General features: G+C 34.4%; 1 protein-coding gene across 3 annotated transcripts in view; it reads left to right on the top strand.

The window, feature by feature from the left end:
- Positions 1-1,671: 1,671 nt before the first annotated feature.
- LOC128999834 (arf-GAP domain and FG repeat-containing protein 1) overlaps positions 1,672-22,505 on the top strand; it is a 42,926-nt gene continuing 22,092 nt past the window's right edge. Inside the window, exon 1 of one of the 3 annotated variants that reach the window (XM_054426536.1) lies at positions 1,672-1,920. In XM_054426536.1, the coding sequence (XP_054282511.1) occupies positions 1,757-1,920 (164 nt within the window). In that variant the 5' untranslated portion in view covers positions 1,672-1,756. Of the gene's footprint in view, positions 1,921-19,253; positions 19,390-22,505 lie in introns of those variants that run through there. The other 2 variants (XM_054426537.1, XM_054426538.1) reach the window with 2 other exon arrangements.

The following is a 22,505-nucleotide window of genomic DNA, read 5'->3' as shown; positions in this document are numbered from 1 at the left end:
ATCTTTAGAGAACTGAATATCCTCACAGTATACAGTTTACAACATACTCATACTCCTTAAAGAGAATATAGGGATGACTTAATGAGAAGGGAAGATCGCCAAAACAACAGCACTTAAGGAGCTCAAGAGACCTTCCGCGCTGTCGACTCGAACCCTCGATCGGCCATAAGAATTTTCAATACACTACCGTTGCAAGAATACAAGCAGTAATCAAGCCCGGCCACCTTTAATACAGGCCGTGGCCTTCGAAAAGACAACGTCGCAAGTAGGGTTGTAACAGCTGTTTTGTTTGGAAGCAGCTAATGGTATTGTGTTTACGAAAGCTTGGTTATTGGACTATGCGAAGAGCTGGTTTGCCGCCAGGGCTCAAGGTGAATGAGGACAAGACACAGACCATCCTGTGTACCCTTAAACCTGCTGTGGAAGATGAGGCTGTAAAACTCCTGGGTTTCTGGCTCGACCCCAGGTTAAATTGGAGGCATAACATAGACAAGGTATGTGTAAGACTATCTAGAGTTATTTACCTACTAAGAAGACTTCGCCCTACAATTAGTCAACCCTCTCTGCTGATGGTCTATCACGCCCTCTTCCACAGCCATGTGTCATGCGGCCTTGTCCTATGGGGCCATTCTAAAGCAGCCCATGAGACCTGCTGTGGAAGATAAGGCTGTAAAACTCCTGGGTTTCTGGCTCGACCCCAGGTTAAATTGGAGGCATAACATAGACAAGGTATGTGTAAGACTATCTAGAGTTATTTACCTACTAAGAAGACTTCGCCCTACATTAAGTCAACCCTCTCTGCTGATGGTCTATCACGCCCTCTTCCACAGCCACGTGTCATACGGCCTTGTCCTATGGGGCCATTCTAAAGCAGCCCATGAGATCCTGCTGCTCCAAAAGAAAGCCATGAGGAGCACTACAAGGAGCACTGCCGCCCTATATTCATCCGACATAGGGTGCTCACTGTATTCAGCCAGTATATCCTCGATATCCTTGTACTCCTCAAGGACAAGGTGGAACTCTTTGGCAGGAGGGAGGAGGTCCACACCCACAATACTCGCAGAGCCCTATACCTCGACATGCCTCGGTGCCGAATTGCGCAGACGATGAGGAGTTACCCACGTTCGGCAATTAGGGTATACAACACCTTGCCCAAGCGAGTGCGTGACATGGACCTGCCAGACTTTAAGCAAGCGATTCGTGATGGACTGCTGAATAGGCCATTGTACGCCTGGCCGCGGCCTGGAGTTAAAGGTGGCCGTGACTCAAGTAAGTAAGTTAGTAAGTATTCAACCATTACAATTTATTAAATCAATGAAAACAACTGGTCGAGAATAGTTATACATATAAGTTTACAACAAATAAGCCTTTGTTTTTTTATTTCGTTGCCTGTGTTTTCATGAACAGCTGGGTTCCCAGCAGAACTGTTTTTATTTGTCTTACTGCTTACTGTCATTTCATGCCCTCAGTCCAGTCCCAGTCCTTCTCTTCAGTTTTAGTTTAGTTCCAATGGTTGGTAGCCTGCCTAAGGGGTTATCATCATTTTCATTTAGTCATAGGCTACATACAATAAAAACGCATCTTTCCGTCTTCCGTGTTCGTTTCGTTTCGTTTTCCTACTGTCAGTCAGTTGGAGTTGTCAGTAGTCAGTGCAGTCGCAGTTCGCAGTTCGCAGTCCGCAGTTCGCAGTCCGCAGTGTCAGTGTCAGTTTGTTTGTCGTCGGTTGAAGGAGTGTCCAGTGTCGTCAAGAGTAAATATGGCTTCTGCAAAAAAGAAATTAGATGAATATCATTTGAAGATACTACGACAGTTAGTTACTATGCCAGCGAATAAGGAATGTTTTGACTGTCATCAAAGAGGGCCTACATATGTTAATGTAACCATAGGCTCTTTTGTGTGTACGACGTGCTCTGGAATGCTGTAAGTGATTTTTAAATAGTCTAGCCTCTTTTGAAAGTTGGATGACTGTTACTGTTAACTCAGACCAGATTTAGGCTATTCCTAGGTACAAGTGAAAGGTTTTGTAGTCGTTGGAAGTTTTCACCATTTACTAAGCTACCCCAGTGTTTAAAATAATCAGTCATTTTTAATTTGTTTGTGCTGGAACTTTGCCAAGTAACCTTGGATGTCACTGGGCATAACTTATTCTTAGTTGATAATAATACATAGGTAATGTTAGGTAGCCTAAACCTAGCTTATTGAGTTTTTACTCTTTGACCTAAAGTACCATCATAAATTTTACTGAAGCATTGTAATTTGTGAAGAAACTAAACTTATGGGTTCTCTATCTTAAGTAGGCTATAAACCAAATTTTACATTAGGCTACTAAGCAAGTGATATACAAATCTGAATAGCCCAGGCCTAGATTAAGTTAAATTATGTAACTCAAACCATTAAGCCCATATTGTATGTTTTCGATAGGAATACACCTTTGTCTACAAACCAAACAAAATTAAGTAAACTTAGGCCTATAACTTAGGCTATGTGATATTATATAAATCATGGTTGCGAACCATTGCTGCCTTGTAGCTTACTAACTTAGGGTACACTTCCATATCTGTTGGCACAAACAACCGAATGAGTAATATTGATTATTCGATTGTTTAATTTGATATAAGTTATCGTTTGGTTAGTTAGGTCAGGTTAACCTTAAATAACTAACCTAACGATATATCGAACAATTAATATATCGATCGATATTTTCATTCGGTTGTTTGTGCCAACAGATATATGGAAGTTTACCCCTAACTTACTTGTGTTAGGTCTGCCAAGTTTTTCAAACCAAAAAAGGCAGAAGGATAGAGACAAGAACACCTACGGTAACCTAAATGATTCCCTCTAAGTTGGGACTGACGTTTCTTTGTTTTAAACCTACCTAAGGCGGTCACATTTTTGAACCTGTCAGCAATCTAGGCAAAACTAATAGTAGCGCCCCTTTGCAATAGGTAGGCCTATACAATATATATAACAGAGTGTCCACCGACTGGGAAATCCGGGAATCATGTACGTGAGTTTTTATTAACCTGGAATTATTAAGAAAAATTACTAAGTTGACATTTTCACTAAACTTTGAGGCTGCACTTTACTTGACGTCCTACACTCATTCGAATGAAAATATCTATCGATATATCGATTAATCGATTGCTTCATTCGATATATCGTTTGGTTAGTTAGGTAAGGTTAACTTAACCTAACTAACCAAACGATATATCGAATGAAAATATCGAATCGAAAAAAAAAAACAATCGAATGAGTGTAGGACGTCAAGTAAAGTGCAGCCAACTTTGATTCCAATAATGTGCATTAAGACATATTTTGTATTGAGCAACATTTCTCAAAATAGCTTTTTCAGTTTTGCAATTGTGTTTCCAGGAATATAAAATGTGGGTGTGATACTTTGTTATTTCTCTTTATGACCCATTGTGCCCCGGGCACTATGTGACCCACTGTACCCCAGAAAGGGGTAGTGGGTCTAGATGTAATGTTAAAAAAAAAGCTGCGAGGGATGATCAGAATTTTACTGCAATTGCGCAAGACGACGAGAATGTCCAAAAGACCGCGGGATGTTCATCATGATGCGATCATGGAAGACGATAATTAAATGGCTACTTAAGCTAGCGGCATCTTTGATTGTTGATATGGATAGATTGCAAATCACTTTCACTACCCCACATAATAGGCTAATAATTACAGTAAATTTAAGCTAGGCCTATGTCTATGTAAACTTTTAAAGTTCCTTTAAAAGAAAACTTGTTTTACAAAAAAAATCTTTCTTGAAACGTGGGTTGTGGTAGGCCTAAAATAAGCTTAACTTATGAGAAAAACAAAATCAACTTTTTCTTCAGCCTGGTATTGTTGGCCTATCCACTCCTAAGGTAAAAAAGTGCTCAACCATTAGTGCACTACGCCCCATTAAGTTTATCTAATTGCCAAAAAAAAAGGACAGTAGGCCTAGTGGTAGGCACACCACAACGACTTGGTAACTAAGTAAGTACTACACTGAACTCACTGCCAGAGTTCCCTTGCACCGACACAACCTTAACAGGCCAATTCTAAACGGACTGCTTCCATACCTTTCTACCCTCACGAGCCCTAAGTCCTTCTCCCTGACTGTTTTGTAACACATCATCACGTTTAACTGGCCATGTTTTGCTACAATTAGGCCTAGATGGCAAAAGCTGTTATCTTTGCTTCAAATCAAGTGCTACTATTTGTTGCAATTTGTCTGGGGTTTGGACGTTAGAAGTCTGTCATAAGTTAAAACTATTTTACTGACATGTCAGTTTATTTAACCAAATCTTTGCCATGTGGTTCCGGTCTTGGTTTAGAGCCTAGTTTCCTGAACTGCATTACTAACAACTTCTATTTGGCAACCATTCTATTATTTTCCTTATTTATTATCTGCCTTTACCCATCCTCAAATTAAAACATTGTAGATAGGCAATTGCTGATTGCCTCAAGCAGCTTTTAAAGCCCTCCAAACACCAGGCTTTCATGTTGTTGTGTGTGTATCAGTTGTTTAGCTCGTGCGCGCAAGAAAATTGGGTTTTTTTTGGGGGGGGGGGGGGTGTCAAAAAATATTAAGAAAAAAACTTGGCACCTAATTGTATTTGAATGCGATCGCCGTAAACTTCTGATAATCCGCGGTGTAGACATTGTAATCGTCTTCCGATTTATATATATACTAGCCACCATACCCACGCTTCGCAACGGGAAGTGAACATTAATATTCCATAGACCTGCTGTATGTAGATAAACTTTTAGTAATCCACTTAAAGTATTGACTTAAAATATTAACTGGCTACTTTCGTTTCCCAGAAATTAAATATTTTATTTTGGGAAATAAACCATTCAAATTCAATAGGCTTTTATATACATTTTGGGAAAAAGAAAGTCAATAAGTTAATGAATTAAAAACATAAACACAACTGTAAACAATCCTACTATGACAGTTCTAATTTTGTATCACAGCTACTTAGTTGAAATTAGCAACTGTTGTCATAAATTTAGACAATTAATAGTGCTGCACCCTGTTGGTACATTTTGTAACCTTTTAATGCTATAGATCATCACAGAATCAAATTGTAGTTGAACAGCTGTTAAGATTCTTTAATTCCATTTAAATATGAGTACTCATAAGGTTAACGTGGGAAACTCCAGAGCCACTGGGGCGGAGCCCTTTTGACGGATCTGCACCAAACTTCACACAAACCCTCCTTGAATAATGCTTAATAATTCCTGAAAGTGTCATTGCAATCTGTCAAGCGGTTTCGGAGTCCATAACGTTCAAATATATATATATACAAACTTCCTTTTTTATAAATATAGATATACTAGCAGAGCACCCGTCCTTCGTACGGGGTTGGCATATAAGTATAAAATGCTTATTGCAGTTATACTCAAGCTGGGGCGATGTCTACTTGTACCGGCGTCTAGTTGTACCTGCTGCATTTTGGTGACAGGCGTCTAGTTGAACCCCGTCCAAAGCTGTAGAGACAACTTGACGATGGTGCGGACGTCTAGTTGTCTCTACGTCTAGTTGTCTCTACGTCTAGTTGTACCTCTTAAAAATCTACTGGTACAACTAGTCGGGAACGTCACCGTCTACTTGTACCTCATACGTCTGCGTCTACTTGTACCTACGACTACTTGTACCTACGACTACTTGTACCTACGACTACTTGTACCTACGACTACTTGTACCTACGACTAGTTGTACCTACGCCTACTTGTACCTACGTCTAGTTGTACCTGCGGCTAGTTGTATCTCCCCTTCAACTTGTCACCGGTTTAAGAGATTTATTTTATTTCTTTAAAAATCATACAATCTTACAACAATTTATTATAAACAACTTGCTACAAAAGCCAGGAAAATTTGGCTTGTCTGCAGCTCATTGAGAAACCCCTGTTCTTGACAACAACGTACTTGTGTCCCTTTGTCAGTCCTTATCCATATTACACTTTGGTTTTCCTTATTTCTTGTCAAGATCTGCTATCATTGTTTTTTCCACTTAAACTCTACCTTTCTATAGAAAACTAACATTAACTAGCTTAAACAACAACTTTAAACAATTATCTTAAATAAATAAATTCAGAGTTTACAAAAACAAGTAATTGAGTATAATGAAGTGTTTTTGTACGGTATTAGTCACGGAGAATATTACAACAAGTTCAAATTAAAAATGTATATGTTATTCTTATGGATATTACGTAAACTGGCGTAGTTTGGTAGTTGATGCATATACTTTGACAAATTAGTTTATTTCACACTTAACTACTAACTTTTCTCAGAAAAACATCTTAATTACCTTCTACGCAAACGTAATTAAAGCTCAGTATTGAAATACCATTTAAAAAAATAACCCAGATATGACTTTTTTGTGCTTGCTTATTAGTTCTTAGTAAAACTAATCTTGGTTTAGTTGCAGACTACATAGCCAGTGTACACATACCTAGCTCAGTATAAAATTTAGTTAAGTGTAGTCCGTAATCCGGACGCATACGAAGTTGAAGCTTTTGCTTTGGTATTAACAGTCAAGTAAAATAAATAAATAATTAAAATAAATAAATAATTAAATAATCTTATAAATTAAAGAAAATGGGTTATTCGTTTGGCTCTGCTACCCGACCATTTTTATTATTGAGGTCTCAAATTAAAGGTATGCACGCACAGATTTGCCATCAAGCATCGGCGTATATTTTTCTATTATCTCACTCGGCTTATACGTAAACGAAATTGCTCCCCATGTTTTTCTTATGTTTTACAATTTAATTTTTGAGTTGTTCTTATTCTTATAACGTAGTTTTCTAAAGTTATCTGTTGTGGCTGCCTAGAAATAATCGGACGTTTGTTTCTCCTTTGAAAATGTATTGATAATTATAGTAGTGGTAGTTAATTATGTTACAAGACTATGACAAATTGCCAATTATTGAGTCAACTTGGTCCCCACGCACAGGCTTCGCATATGTGGGCCCTGTCGATTTTCAGAAATTACGTTCATTCTGTATCTATTATTCTTTTGTTATGAATTGCTTTTGATTTTATTTATTTGATTTAATTTTACTAGGCTATGGTATTTTTCCGGACAAACTCCATTAAACATATAGCACGGGTCGAGGTTAATTTAACAACTTAAAACTAATTCATTCAACAATAGTTTACCTGAAAACTATTTTACTAATATTTGTTTAAAGTTTTACAGAATACACTTACACATGATGCTATTGTATGTTTTTATTTATACATGATATAGGTACTTACAACAAAACTTGTGAATTTTTGTGTTTATTTATACATTTATTGTATGGCAACAACGTAAACTTAAAGATAGGAGCGAGTGTATGCAATTCCAAGATAGAGTTTAGTATTCACCGATCCTACGATAGTTTAAGAGTATATTTCGTACCTAGGGCCGAAAATGACTTTTTTTCAGCTCGGGATCATTTTTAAGTTCGAGACGAAGATGAAATCGGTCCGTGGTACGATTGCTGTTTTTCACCAAACTATACAAAACTGAGAAAATAAATCAATAATGTAGGCAAGCATGTTTCTTTACAACCTTTTTATCAGCTCGTGAACATCACAAAGAAAATATCCGCATATCGGTGGAAATGTATTTTCCTGTCGATCTACAGAATGCCTTTATAAATTAAAATAGGCTAAAAAGACATAAAAAAAGAATTACAAATAATTAAAACTAACATGGGTTTAACGGGTTGCTATGCTGGTGACGAAATAACAACTAATTATGAAAATAAAATCAAAACAAATGGAACATATTCCAATCACATTTATTATTTACAGTGTATGTTAAATGGAGAAGTATGTGTAGTACATTGCATAGTTTTTGTCGAGTTTTCAACCGCTGGACCTCAACTTCATTGTACACTTCATTGTTCATTGATCACTGGGAAATCCATTGTAAACTATAAGATATGCACACTAATCAATGCAAATACTTTAAGGTTATGTGAAAAAATATTCAAAGGAATCAGCAAAAATAGTAATACATAATTGCTGGGCAGCGGTCTATTGCAATTCATTAGGGATATACTGCTTGTATATTTAATGATATATATAAATGTTTTAATTAAATAAGCTATTTTCGGTACTAGGGCTGGAAAATTTTAATCACAACTATAGCTGCCATTTCGACCCTGGACAGCAATGCGTAGCTTTCAGCCTCCAATTAACGTTTGTAAAACTACTAAAACATCGTATTGCGGTGAAAAATATTTGCCAATCATACTCAATCGACTCGGAACACTGCAGTTCCTGATTTAATTAATGGTATTATTAAAAAGTACTCGTGCAGTAATCAATTAAACAGGGTAATGAATTGAAGGATAGATACAACTAGACTATAAGGACGCAAAATACGCGTAGGTACATTCAGTACCTACAACAGTACATTCAGTACGCGTAGGTATTGATTCAGTACCACAACTTGAATGGACAGGCATTACAATATCTGATTTTTAAAGTCTTTTAAAAGTGATTTTAAATGTAGGCCTATATAGTTTCAATAAAACGAATCAAAGTGGTTTTAATAGTACTTTAAAATATTTTAAGTAAATAACTTTTTGAAAACAGTTTTTAATACTGGAAATAACTGGTTTTAAAGTACTGGATATAAAGTTAACCTATCTTTTGCTTACAAAAATTGTTTTTCTGTTTTAATTTTTATTGAACAAAGTGTTAAAGAAGCTACTGGATTGTACAATTGAAAACTACAAACCTGTTAAAGTACTAGTAAACCTAAGAAACGGCATTAATACAGGCAAGTAACACAAGAATATATACCTACAAGCAGATCATAGATAGGACTTACCATTGCACTTTACAAAATAATAATTTAATCAAAGAAGAGTTTTATAAATAACAATGTACGTAATATAATCACCAAACAGCAAAATAAACTACATTACATCCTAGAGATAACACACTACTGCAAAGGTGGTATCCCACAAACGGATTGCTGATTAGCCTCAAACTCAGCCTAGGTCAAAGGCATAGAATTGTTATCAGTGATAAGAGGTTTCCTTTGAATCCTAATCCTTGAGGAGTTTATCATGATAATTTAGCTCTTTAGTACTCTAAAAGCTTGTGGACTACTTATAAAGAGCTGTGATTTTTAAAATAAAGGATTAAGTAAAATTAAGTGATGGAAAATATTACGTATAGGCCTGGATAATATATCTACTGATAACTGATCCAGGACTTTTGGGTTAATAAGTATAACAAGTGATTGGAAAATAAAATACATCTATATAACGAAGACTTGTAAATATAGTGTTAGATAATATACTGGCAAATAATAACAAAACCACATTTTCTTGACTATTATTATCATCATTTTTGGACTTGGACTTTTTTTTCAATAAGACTAATTGAAATAATAAGGTATTAATAAATATTATTATTTCTATTTTAATGTTATAGGAATGATTATTTTATGTATACATAGTGTCTTGTTGGTTTGATGAATTAAACATGACTTCACCTGCTAAGAGTTGTGAATTAACTGAAGGCAATTTGGTGTTTGCCAAAGTTAAGGGACATCCATATTGGCCGGCTATAGTAAAGAATGTTGACAAGACTTCCTATAAAAACACCACTAAGTACAAAGTAGAGTTTTTTGCTTCTAATCAATGTGCAACTCTCAATAAGATTGACTTGTGTCTTTACCAAGACAATAAGTTTAAATACCCAGTTGAATCTGTAGCAATGAAGCACAGAGAAAATTATAAACAGGCATTAACAGAAATCCGTAAACTCTATGAATCTAGAAATCAATCACAAACAACTCTTCCATCCTCTAAAAATATGAATAAAACACCATTTCATAGTACTCAGAAGGAAAATCAAAACAAAATACCAGCAAACTCTAACGAGTCTACAAATACAGGCCTAAACGATCAAAATTCTCAACTAATTTCTCTGACAGAAAAAAGCTGTACAGTTGAAAAGGAATTAAATCAAGAAGAACACTGTACAACCAGCAACTTCCATAGTAGAATTTTGTTACAAGAACTTAATAAATATAAATCTGAAAATTTAAGTCTTCAAGCTGTTGTTGATAGCCTTCAAAATGACGTTAAGATTTTGGAGGAGGAAATAACAAAATTAAAATCTAAAACAGTCTGCAATCGTTGTTACCCTACCCTCAGCAGTTCTACACCTTCAGGAAATACATGGAAAACAGTAACAAGAGCTAGTAAAAGTATCATGCCTCATACCGGTACTCCTAGTATTGAGAGTGAAAACAGATTTAACGTGCTTTCTCCCTCCTCTAGTACAATTGATGATAAATCATCTGAACATTTAAACTATGATCTTGTTATAAACAAAAAACCAGCAACCCAACCGAGTAATAGTGCCTATAACATCAGAAAAATAACAAAACAGAAGAGCAATGATGGTAGAAACAAGTTTATAATGTTATCAGACAGTCACGGCAAGCTCCTCGGTAACTTAGTTCAACAAAGAATCCCAGACAATGTCTGTTCTTTTGTCAGACCAGGCGCAAAATTTGATAAAGTTGTTGAAGAAGTTAAAAATCTCACAAAGGAATTAAAAAAAAGTGACAATCTATTAGTCATAGCGGGCACAAATAATATGGAAAATATAAGTGTAAATCAACTGATTGAAGAGATTTTAAAGTTAATAGAAGATACAAAACATACTAACCTGATACTTGCTACAATACCTATGCGACATGATCAGCCTGAACTTGATTTGAAAATCGCCCAAGTAAATTCAGAAATTGAGTTGATTGCCAAGAGATATCCAGAACTTCAACTCTTGCCACTGCACATGCTTCCTCGACACTTTTTTACAACTCATGGGCTTCACATGAATAAAAAGGGTAAAGCTAAAGTGGCGGAGATTGTGTTCAGCCTTATCTACAAAAAGAAGAGTATCTCAGATAAACCAAACAAACCTGTGAACTCCAGTAAAGCGCCTATGAGTCATAAAGGTGTATCTGTTCTGGAGGAAAATATGAGAGAGGTTATAAACAAGTTTAGAAACGACTCGTCAGTAGCACTGGCTCACACCATATCCGCTGACTTTGAAGATGAAAAGCACATGTCGGCAGGGGTAGCAGTGGTGTTCAGGAATAGTTTTGGTAGACCTCAAGCTTGCAACCTTATAAACAAGTATTTGGCATACCAAAAAATAGAAAACGGTCCTACAGTATATAGCCTCATTACAAAAGATAAATATCATGGTAAGCCTTCCAAAAATCAATATGATGAAGCTTTCAGTCAGCTTGAGCAAGATTTTAAGTCCAAAGGTCTGAAAACACTAATTTGTTCAGCAATGGGATGTGTGCGAGATCTGATTGAACCACAACACTTCACACAAAACATCGTAAACTTCCATCGTTCAACAGGAGCATCAGTTTACATTATCTCCTACAGTCAAAAGGCACAAAGAGTCCTTTGGAGAGGTCTTACACACGAGGAATTTGTCAAGACCTTGAAACTACAAATCTCAACGAAGCTTCAAGAGACTCAACCTACAGCAAGTCTTCCTCAGATGACATCACCAAAAATACCTGTCACTACCGTGCAACAGATGCAGCAAGATCTTCCCACTGAGCACCAACTGCGGCTGTCTTCTTCATCGACCTCCTCTAATTGTCTTCCAAGACTCCAACAACTGCAATCCTCATCATATCCTACTGTTACACAACTACCACAACATCCATCTACTTCAATATATCCATCATACCTTACACAGATCCCTCCCTCAGAACTCTTTCAACAGTCATTATCCTCCAAAAGCCTGGCACACCATCCCACCGTAACGTCCACTCCGAATAGTACTGATTTCCACCAAGCACCTCAGCAACCTGAATGTACATTATTCCCACAGTCCTCTCCAATCATCCAAACACCCCACTCATCCAAAATACCCAACCAAGCCTCTTCCCCTAGTGAAGTGCATGAAAAAATGAAAAGTGTTGATTTGAGTGGTGATCCTAATATGAACAGGGGTTTTTTAGATTAATGCAAGTCAATGTTCAATGTTTAAGAAACAAAGAGTTGTACCTTGAATCTGTTAGTGAAAAAAATAATATTAATTTAATTTGTGTTTCTGAACACTGGCTTAAACAAGAACAAATTGATTTATATGTACCAAAAAATTTTATACCAGCTAATGTAATTTGTAGAGCTTCAAAAAATAATGGGGGGGTTGGAATTTATGTCAGGGATGGTATAAAATTCTCTATTATAGATGTATCACAGTTTTACTCTGAAGTTGACTTTGAGCTTTGTTGTATTAAGTTAATAGATGAAAATATATTAATCTTAAGTATTTACAGATCTCCAAATGGGGACATCAATATATTTTTTGAACAGTTTGAAGAGGCAATCAGAAAGATATTAAAAAATAGATCCAAAATAATAGTGGCAGGGGATTTTAATATTGAAATGGCCAGGCCATCTGATAATGATTTAAAATTTGTAAAATTCAGCAATATACTCAGATCTCTTAATCTTTTTATCACAAATTTTCAGCCTACTAGAGGTAATGCCTGTATAGATAATGTTATTGTTAACTTTAATGAAAACCTATATAGTGTGAAGTGTGATGAAAACTGTTTTGCAGATCACACTCCACTCTTATTTGAAATGGTTACTACATCAAATACAAGTAAAAATAGCCTTGATTACAAAGCCTCCAGTGTATTTATCAGGAAGCAAAATGACCAAAATTTAAACTTATTTATTTCTTACTTAAGAGAGGAAAGGTGGGAAATGATTGATGATTATAAACATAACAAAATTAGTGTTGAACATTTGTTTGATAGTTTTTTTAAAAGATATGTGAATTTATGGCATAATTGTTCCCCATTGGTCAAAGTAACGGACAGGCAACCTAAAAATAATAAAAATAATAAGCTTATAAAATGGTATACTCCTGAGCTTAGTATAATTAAGAATGATATGCTCAAGTACTTTACTGTCTATAAAAACTTAAGATCTACAGGTTCTGAGCTAACTCAGGCAGCTTATAATGTTTATATGAACCATAAAAGATTCTATAGAAATAAAATGACTCTTGCTAAAAAGAACGCGGTTGAGCATTTCATCAGTAATGCTTCCAACCCATGTCGTGCTGCCTGGGCGGTAATTAAAGATGAGCATTCACCAACTCATAGTCAAGATGCCATACTTGACCCAGATGAAATGAATTCATATTTTTTAGATTCAATAAAAGAATTAAGTAAAGTAATACCACAAAGCCCTTACAAAGCAGAAGATTTTTTAGGAAACAACTCAACAAATACAACATTTTCTTGGTCAGAGGTCTCATCATCGGATATAATTAAAGTTGTTGCTAAATTAACAAATTCTAAATCAATGGATTATTATTGGATTTCTAATAATATTTTGAAAAAGACTATAGGTTTTATTAGCTACCCTCTTGCTTTTATATTGAATACCTGTATGAGGGAGGGATATTTTTCTCCATCCCTCAAAATATCGAAAGTAATCCCAATATTCAAAAAAGGTGATAAAAAAATGGTTCAAAATTATCGGCCTATTTCACTTGTTCCTATTTTTTCCAAAATATTTGAAGCAGTAATGTATAATCAATTAAATAATTACTTTGAAACAAATAACCTATTGTCAAACTCCCAATTCGGCTTTCGTCGAGGTAAATCCACAACCTCAGCAATTCTCACTTTAGTTGACCATTCTCTCGAAACTTTAGAAAAGAAGGAATCTGTGTCATTAGTTTTATGTGATTTAAGTAAAGCTTTTGACACTGTTCCTTTTGATATCCTAACTAACAAACTACGTTTTTATGGCATCACTAATGATGCCATGCTTCTAATTTCTTCGTATTTATGTAATAGACTTCAATTGGTATCAATTAAAAATAAATGTTCTAAAACTGAAAAAGTTGAAACCGGTGTTCCTCAGGGCTCTGTACTAGGGCCATTTTTCTTTAACGTCTACATTAATGATCTTCCTATAAATATAAATACACAATCTGTTATATATGCGGATGATACAACTTTACTCGCTAACCATTCTAATTTAACAACCCTGCGCTTAATTAGTCAAGAGGCTGAACATAGAGCATATGATTGGTTTTCTGCAAACAGACTATCTTGTAATTCTGACAAATCACAATATATAACAATCAGTCTTAAAACAGAGGTAAAATTTGAATCAGTTAAACTTTTAGGATTTAATTTGGATTCAAAATTAAATTGGTCATCACACATAAAATCTGTTTGTAACAAAATGTCAAGAGTGAGGTGCTTGCTGTGGAAACTTAAGGATTTTGTTAGTCAAGAATATTTAAGATTGGCGTATTTTGGACTCTTTCAATCGCACATACTATATGGTCTTATTTTGTGGGGCCACTCTCCACATATTAACGACATCCTTTTACTCCAGAAAAAGGCGGTTTGAAGCATTGCTGGAGAATGCTCAGATACACATTGTAAACCTCATTTCATTAATTTCAGGATACCAACCATAGTAAATCTTTATATATTCCAAATTCTAATATATACAAAGTCAAACTTAGATCAATTCTCTTTCCGAAAAGACGTACACAATCACTATACAAGAGGTAGGGATAAAATAGATATATTGCAGCACAGATTGGCAAAAACCAAACATTCACATAAATTAAATTGTATAATGTTTTTTAATAAGCTGCCTGAAGAAGCAAAATTAGTTTCTTACAGTATTTTTAAAAATAAACTGTATGACTGGATTGTTAAAAATCCCTTTTACAAAATTGATGATTTTTTAAGTTGTGAAATAAATATTAGATTTTGAAGAGTAAGTTGAAATAAAGCTTTTATTTTCATGTAAGTGGCTATTTAGATTTAGATATTTTGTACTGTAAACACTGAATCACCTTGTAACTATGTATAACAATGACGTGTCCTATTTCTTTTATAAAGATCAATGGAAATAAATATTTCTTATTCTTATTCTTCTTATTCTTACAACTAGACGTAGGGACTACTAGACGGAGGGACCACTAGTCGTAGAGACTACTAGTCGTAGGGACTACTAGTCGTAGGGACAACTGGTCGCATCCGTACAAGCTAGGTGATACTACTTGTCGGTGGGATACACGTCTAGTTGTACCTACGTCTACTTGTACCTACGTCTAGTTGTACCTCCTAAAAATCTGCAGGTACAACTAGTCGGGTGAGCCACCGTCTACTTGTACCTACGTCTAGTTGTACCTACGACTAGTTGTCCCTAGGCCTCGAGGTACAAGTAGACGGAGGGACAACGAGACGGAGGGACAACGAGACGCGGTCCCCTCAAGCTTTGCGTTTGCAATGGGGGGAGGACACAGTTTGATAAAATTTGGTTCATAAATTTACGGTATGATATAGTATAACACATCTACCATTGCCATAATGTTCTACCACTGCACCTAAACAATAGAAAAAAATAAATTATCAAACATTCGCACAATATCACAAATTATTCATTAAATTAAAAACTCAAACCTAACTATAAACAATCCTACTTTGACAGTTCTCATTGTGTATAACAGCTTTTTGTTGCTGCTTAGTTCAAATTAGCTGTTGTCATATATGCAAAACAAAATAATAATAGTGCTGCACCCTGTTGGGAAACCTTATAACTTTTTAGCGAATTTCCCATATAGGGAATAAGCTATTACCGTAGTACTCATGGTAAGACCTGGACGCGGGACCGATTTTTTTTTCGTTTTGAGGTCCCTAGAGGCCAAAAACACCATCCGTTCAAATTCATATATATATATATATTTATATATTTATATATATATATATATATATATGTGTGTCCGTCAGCACGATAACTCAAGCAAAAATGATCCGTTTTTGATGAAATTTGGTACAAACGTGTAAACCTACGTTTATTCGAACGAGTTCGCGATCCAGCATGATCGGACCATGGGAACGGGTGTTTACGGGGGTTTTATGGGGTAAAAATAGGTTTTTTCCATTTTTGACCCAAAAAACTTAAAATTTTGCAATTTATTTCCAAACCATTTTGTAGAGCTTAAAAAAACAAATAATTTAGTATATTGAAGCGTTATTATGCGCCTAACGGTTACGGATAAAATTCCAAAAAATTGTAAATTTAAAATTCCCATGTTATTCTTATGGAGAATAAGTAAACTGTTGTAGTTTGCTTGTTTATGAACATATTTTGATCAAATTTGGAAAATGTTTTTATTTCTTACTAACTATTAACATAAAAAAAAAAAAAAACAATTTTACCCTCCCTGATGCAGCAAACCTAAGTACTTGTTAAACTAATTCTATTTAAATCGGGAATAAATGTTATATTTTTAAGTAGACATTTCAGTGTAAATCCAATCAGTCAAATGGAAATTCGCTTAGTCTGCAGGTTTGCTGCGGCGGGGGTATTAATGCTATTGCATATTATAGAACTTATGTCTTATCTTCTTACTAATATTATAAATGTGAAAGTTTGTGTGTTTGAAGTTCAATCACGCATAAACCACTGGACGGATTGGGCTGAAATTTGGCATGATGATAGCTTACATTCCCGATTAACATATAGGCATATTCTTATCTCAAAAATCCTTTCGGGCTCCGTCCCAGTGGCTCTGTAATTCCCTGTGATAACCTTATGAGTATTCATATTTAAAGGGAATTAAAGAATTTAGTCAGCTGTTTCAACTAAAAAAGTTGGTTCTATGATATGGAAAAGCATTAAAAAGTTAAAAGATTTACCAACAGGGTTCAGCACTATATTTTTTTTGCATTTATGAAAACAGCTAATTTGAACTAAGCAGCAACAAAAAACTGTGATACACAATGAGAACTGTCAAAGTAGGATTGTTTACAGTTAGGTTTGAGTTTTTTAATTTAATGAATAATTTGTGATATTGTGCGAATGTTTGATAATTTATTATAATTTACTGATTATTTTGCGTCTAAAACGATAAGTAAAAAACCTGAACAATACTGTAGCTATTGATTTTTAATCATAGAAATACCTTATGAAAAATAATTTAAATGTTTGTTGTTCACCTTGCATTTGCTTGAAACTCGTCCTTGAATTTGAAAAACTAATGGCTCAAATGAAAGCTGGTATTTCACTGGAGGTTCTTAGACCAAAATATATAGGATTATATAACTATGTAACTGGTGAAATACATCTTAAATTAAAGTAAGATTAAAAATTTTGACGAAAACAATACTTTCTCCATATACTATGGTATAGGGGGAGAAAGTAAAAAATGAATCAAATTATGTTTTTTGGTCGAGAAATAAAGTAGGCTAGGTAAATATATGCCGATGCTTGTTGGCAAATCTTTGTGTGCATACCTTCAATTTGAGACCACAATTATGTAAATCGTTCGTGTAGAAGAGCTAAATGAACTTGGAAAAGAAAAAAACAAATTTAACTCCCATAAGAAATACATGGGGAGAAAATTTTGTTTACACATAAGCCGAGTAAGATTATAAATAAATATATGCCGAAGCTTGACGGCAAATCTGTGCGTGCATACCTTCAATTTGAGACCTCAATCATGAAAATCAGTTGGGTAGAAGAGCCAAAACGAACTCGGCAAAGAGAAAACAAAATTTAACTCCCATAAGAAATACATGGGGAGAAAATTTTGTTTACATATAAGCCGAGTGGGATTATAAATAAATATATGCGAAGCTTGATGGCAAATCTGTGCGTGCATACCTTCAATTTGAGACCTCAATCATGAAAATCGGTTGGGTAGAAGAGCCAAACGAACTCGGCAAAGAGAAAACAAAATTTAACTCCCATAAGAAATACATGGGGAGAAAATTTTGTTTACATATAAGCCGAGTGGGATTATAAATAAAATATGCCGAAGCTTGATGGCAAGTCTGAGCTTGCATACCTTCAATTTGAGACCTCAATCATGAAAATCGGTCAGGTAGAAAAGCCAAACGAACTTAGAAAAGAAAAAAACTAATTTAACTCCCATAAGAAATACATGGGGAGCAAATTTTGTTTACGTATAAGCCGAGTAGGAATATACATAAATATATGCCTACGCTTGATGGCAAATCTGTGCGTGCATACCTTCAATTTGAGACCTCAATCATGAAAATCAGTCGGGTAGAAGAGCCAATCGAACTCGGAAAAGAGAAACCAAATTTAACTCCCATAAGAAATACGTGGGGAGCAAATTTCGTTTACGTATAAGCCGAGTAGGATCATAGATAAATATATGCCGATGCTTGATGGCAAATCTGTGCGTGCATACCTTAAATTTGAGACTCAATCATGGAAATCGGTCAGGTAGAAGAGCCAATCGAACTCGGAAAAGAAAAACCAAATTTTTTAATATATAAGATAAGAAACGCTGCGAACAAGCCTTTTTATAAGGCTTACTGTATGCAGTTGTGTATTGTAAACTCATTGTATACATTATGTGCTGTACTAAGTAATAAATAAAATAAAAAATATATAAAAAAAATAGTTAAGGCGATTTTTACAGTCTTTTTATAACTAGGCTTCTTTTCATAATTGCTGACATTTTTACAATAAACTTTTTGCAGTTACTGTTTTAAACTGTTTTAAATTTGCTATTTAATGACACAATTCCCACGTTTCTAAGTTTCTTGTTTATTTATTTGATCTTTAAATGTGTACAATAATTTATGACCTCCCTGTATTATATTCCAATGACTCTAGATTTATTTCTGCCATTTATTTGTAGGTTTTCAAATAAATCATTTGGTGAACTTTCAACATTGTAATTTAATTTTTTAAAGTGAGTTTTAAAGTAGTTATAAATTGGAACTTGGATTATTTATGTAAATTACAACTTATTTTCACAACAATCTACCACTTATTAGAACACTAGGCCTATTATAAAATTTATTGTTATCGATACCGGACATAGCATAGAGAAATCATTTGATCATTTCACCCGTATGATAGGAAACATATTTTTTCTCATCGGGCAATTCTCAGATATTGTTTTTCCAACCTTGGAAACTTTCCTAACCTCTCATATTTGTATTCCCCCTCCCTTTTCCATTATTCTCTTGTAGGTTTGTTGCACACTCACACATTCCAATGATTGAACAATACTTGTTTGCCGATAGACAAGTGTTGTCCGTGATGGAGTTGCGTCACTGTGACTCTGTCTGTCTGTCACAATCAGCATCAAGGACCCGTTATCTCGTAACTGCCCGTGCCATCCCACTGGGCAGTAGGCGTTCATCTCTTATCACTCTTTCCTCACTAGTTCTGTGAATTTAGTCTGCGGGTTTTTTCGCTCGTCATCAGGAATTTTGTTGTTTTTAGTAAGCGGAGTAGTTGTACAGTATTTTACTTACCAGGTGATTTGTAGTTACAAATTCGAAAAATATCAGTCAGCAGGTAGGCCTAATACTAAAAAATGATTATATCTTCTTCATATTAACATTTCAAATAGGCCTAGTTGTTTTTGTTAAAAATATAATTTGACTTTAAAGATATCGTTGCCTTTGTGACACAAAGTTTTACAATACCGTAATTAATTATTTTGGAATTACATCGTAATGGATTGGAGTTTTGACAAAAATGGTATTTTGTTATAATATGTTAATTTAATTGATATAATAAGTTAAAAGCATAATCTTTATCATTATAATAAAGTATGATGTACAGTAATGATTTGTTCCTTATAAGTTAGATTATAAATCTGAAACAATATGTCTATTTAGTGCGAGACCAAGGTATAGAGTGAGACCAATATATCTCAAAATGGTATAAAGTGTCTCTAGCATTGACCTTTCACTTAGCAACTTCACTGTACTTTCACTGCCTCACTCATAGCTTCAACTGTTCCCTCTCTCTAATTCTCTAAACTGTAAACCAGACACATGTACCACCAGCTATTTAGAATTTATTATTATAATTTTTACTTTTTTACTTTACTCATTGTCTCTTTGTTCAAGCATAATAACAAACAATTGTAATAATTGTGTTTTGTTATTTACTATTTTTATTTCAGTTTGTTATGTCCTATCCATTAAAAGTACCGTAATTCAACATAACACCCAATTTACATGGGTAAAAATGCTTGTAATTTCATTACATATTGTTAGTGAAAATATGATGGGTGTGAGTAGGCATAGGTACCTATAAATAAACAATTAGAATAAATATTACTATAATTTTATTTTAATTCAATAAATTATCTTATAATAGGGATATTATTTACCGGCTAATACAGGTAAAATAGTTCTGGACCTTTAAATAAAACATCTGTCTGATAGAAATTGTTCGTTTCCCTCAGCTTTATTTAGGGAAAAATTTTCTTGTTAGTTATCCTCTCCTGTGTAAGCAATGAGGGGTCGTACATTTTTTATGTTACAATTTTCTTTATCTCTATTGTTTTATATTTGCTTCTAATTATTAATTTGCATTTATTCATGAATTGTTATATGCCAAGTCATTGTCTATGGAGATTGGAGACAAAGATAATTTTATATGAATGTGTGTGCACTGATGAAGTTTTCAATTGAACTGAAGGCACGGTTTGTGTGTGGATGTTTGTTGTGTGAGTGTAGAGTGTAGAGAGTGGTGACTCATGTGTGACTGATGGTGTGATATGCAGACCCACAGCTAGACAGGTGTGCTGTGCATCGAACCAGCTGCTTCCTGCCTGTCACTGTTATGTAACACAAGCATTGTCAGCTGTTTTTTAACAATCTTTAACATATTGTCTAGTTCATATTCACTTCCAAAGAAGTAAATATAGACATTAAATAAACGGTATCAGCAAACCGACATTTACTTTCTCTCATTAGCTTAACAACTCTTATAATGGGTAAGCGGGTAAGCGGTGGGAGTAACTGATATTTATAATATGAGTAATGACAAAAATTGCTATAAATTTTTACCCGTAATTTTTACAGCATTGGGGGTTATGCCATTTTGTTTAGAGTTTAAAGGACCATTACATACTGAATTTGAATGAAAATCGTTCAAGCCTTTTTTATGTAAATAAGGTTTTCTGTTATATGATGGTTTTTTTTAAAATTACTATTAATTAGAAATAAAATTATCAAAAAAATGTAAAAAACCGCCTAGAGATACCATGGATTTGTTACCACATACAACATTTCGTCAAAATCAAGCCACAGGTATAGTCTGTAGCTCTGTACACTAACACACACACACACAGACAGAGGGACATATCTTTGAAAACGGCTTTTTTGGGTTCCAGGGGATTCAAAACATATCTTCCACCCAAAACTAGATCTAAAATTTTGTTTCAAAAGACAATACTTTCTTCATAGGAGGCCCTAGTGGAAAGGCACAGGGCCTTGCGCTTGGTGCAAAATACATACAAATTCTCAAAAATTCTGTGAATTTTACATCAATTGTAAAAAAGAATACCCCTGCTGCAGCAAACCTGCAGACTAAGCCAATTTCCATTTGCCTGAATTGATATACAACTTTATGTATAAAATCTACAATGTAAACTAACTTTTGTTGAATTCTTTTTAAATGACACTTTCAACATTTTTATACTGGCATTACTCTTGTTTCTTAGTAATTTTGCAAACCGATGTTGGCTATTTAAATTCAAAGTGAAAATTAGAAGCGAGTAAGAATGTAAACAACAACACCGCCATTACAGAACGGTACTGTGCAAATAGGAAGTTGTATTGATATTGTTTACCTATAACTGATAGCTACTGATAATAAATGTGATGCAAAACAAATTTTAACAAATATATCAGTATGGTAGCGTAATTTGTATTCAGTTTATTGAAATTCAAAGTTGATTTATTGGTTCATCATAGTGTGTATCGAAATACTTCAAAAATTTTATAGCCAAAGACGTAAAAGAAGAATAAATCTATGGGCCTACTGTCGTATATTTATTAAAAAGTGTATGTGTGTTAAGAATATTGATTAATTGATTTCAATCATATTATGCACGTGGCTTCCTTGAACATGAAGCACAAGGGTACTAATAGTTGATAGTTTTAAACTAAAATCACTCTATATATGGTTTAGTATAATATTTGTAAAAAAAATCATCAAAAATCCACAGCCATATTTATTTTGTGTAGGTAGGTCACATTTTAGCCTATCTAGTTGATAGAATTCATTTCATTTGGTCTTGTGAAATTCTTGCGCTTCTGTTTACAAAACCGAGTGTTGGAACTATTTATAACCTGTTGTTATCGGTTGGCAAAGAAGAGGCTGTTGGTTTGATAAGAGAATGTTTGACTGAGTCACTGAATATAATAGTTCTTGGAATATTGACCTCATATGGTATCATTAAATTGAAGTATTACGTCAGTATCAGTGATAGACTCAATGCTTAATATTCCATAAAAGCAAATAACACTGTAATTGATTTTTTTCATTTCTTGTTGTGAAGTAAGAATTTACTTGTTGACAAAAGTTTATTGAAACCTCAAAAGCCGACCAGTGTTTTTAGCCTAGGCCTACCAATAATATTCCTGATTATTGGTTTATTTCTTTTTTTAGCG

Source organism: Macrosteles quadrilineatus, unplaced genomic scaffold, assembly GCF_028750875.1.
Source record: "Macrosteles quadrilineatus isolate MER2022 unplaced genomic scaffold, UCM_ALF_1.0 Scaffold_8__2_contigs__length_117827958, whole genome shotgun sequence".
NCBI lineage: Eukaryota > Metazoa > Arthropoda > Insecta > Hemiptera > Cicadellidae > Macrosteles > Macrosteles quadrilineatus.
This window is presented reverse-complemented; position numbering and strand designations above follow the sequence as displayed.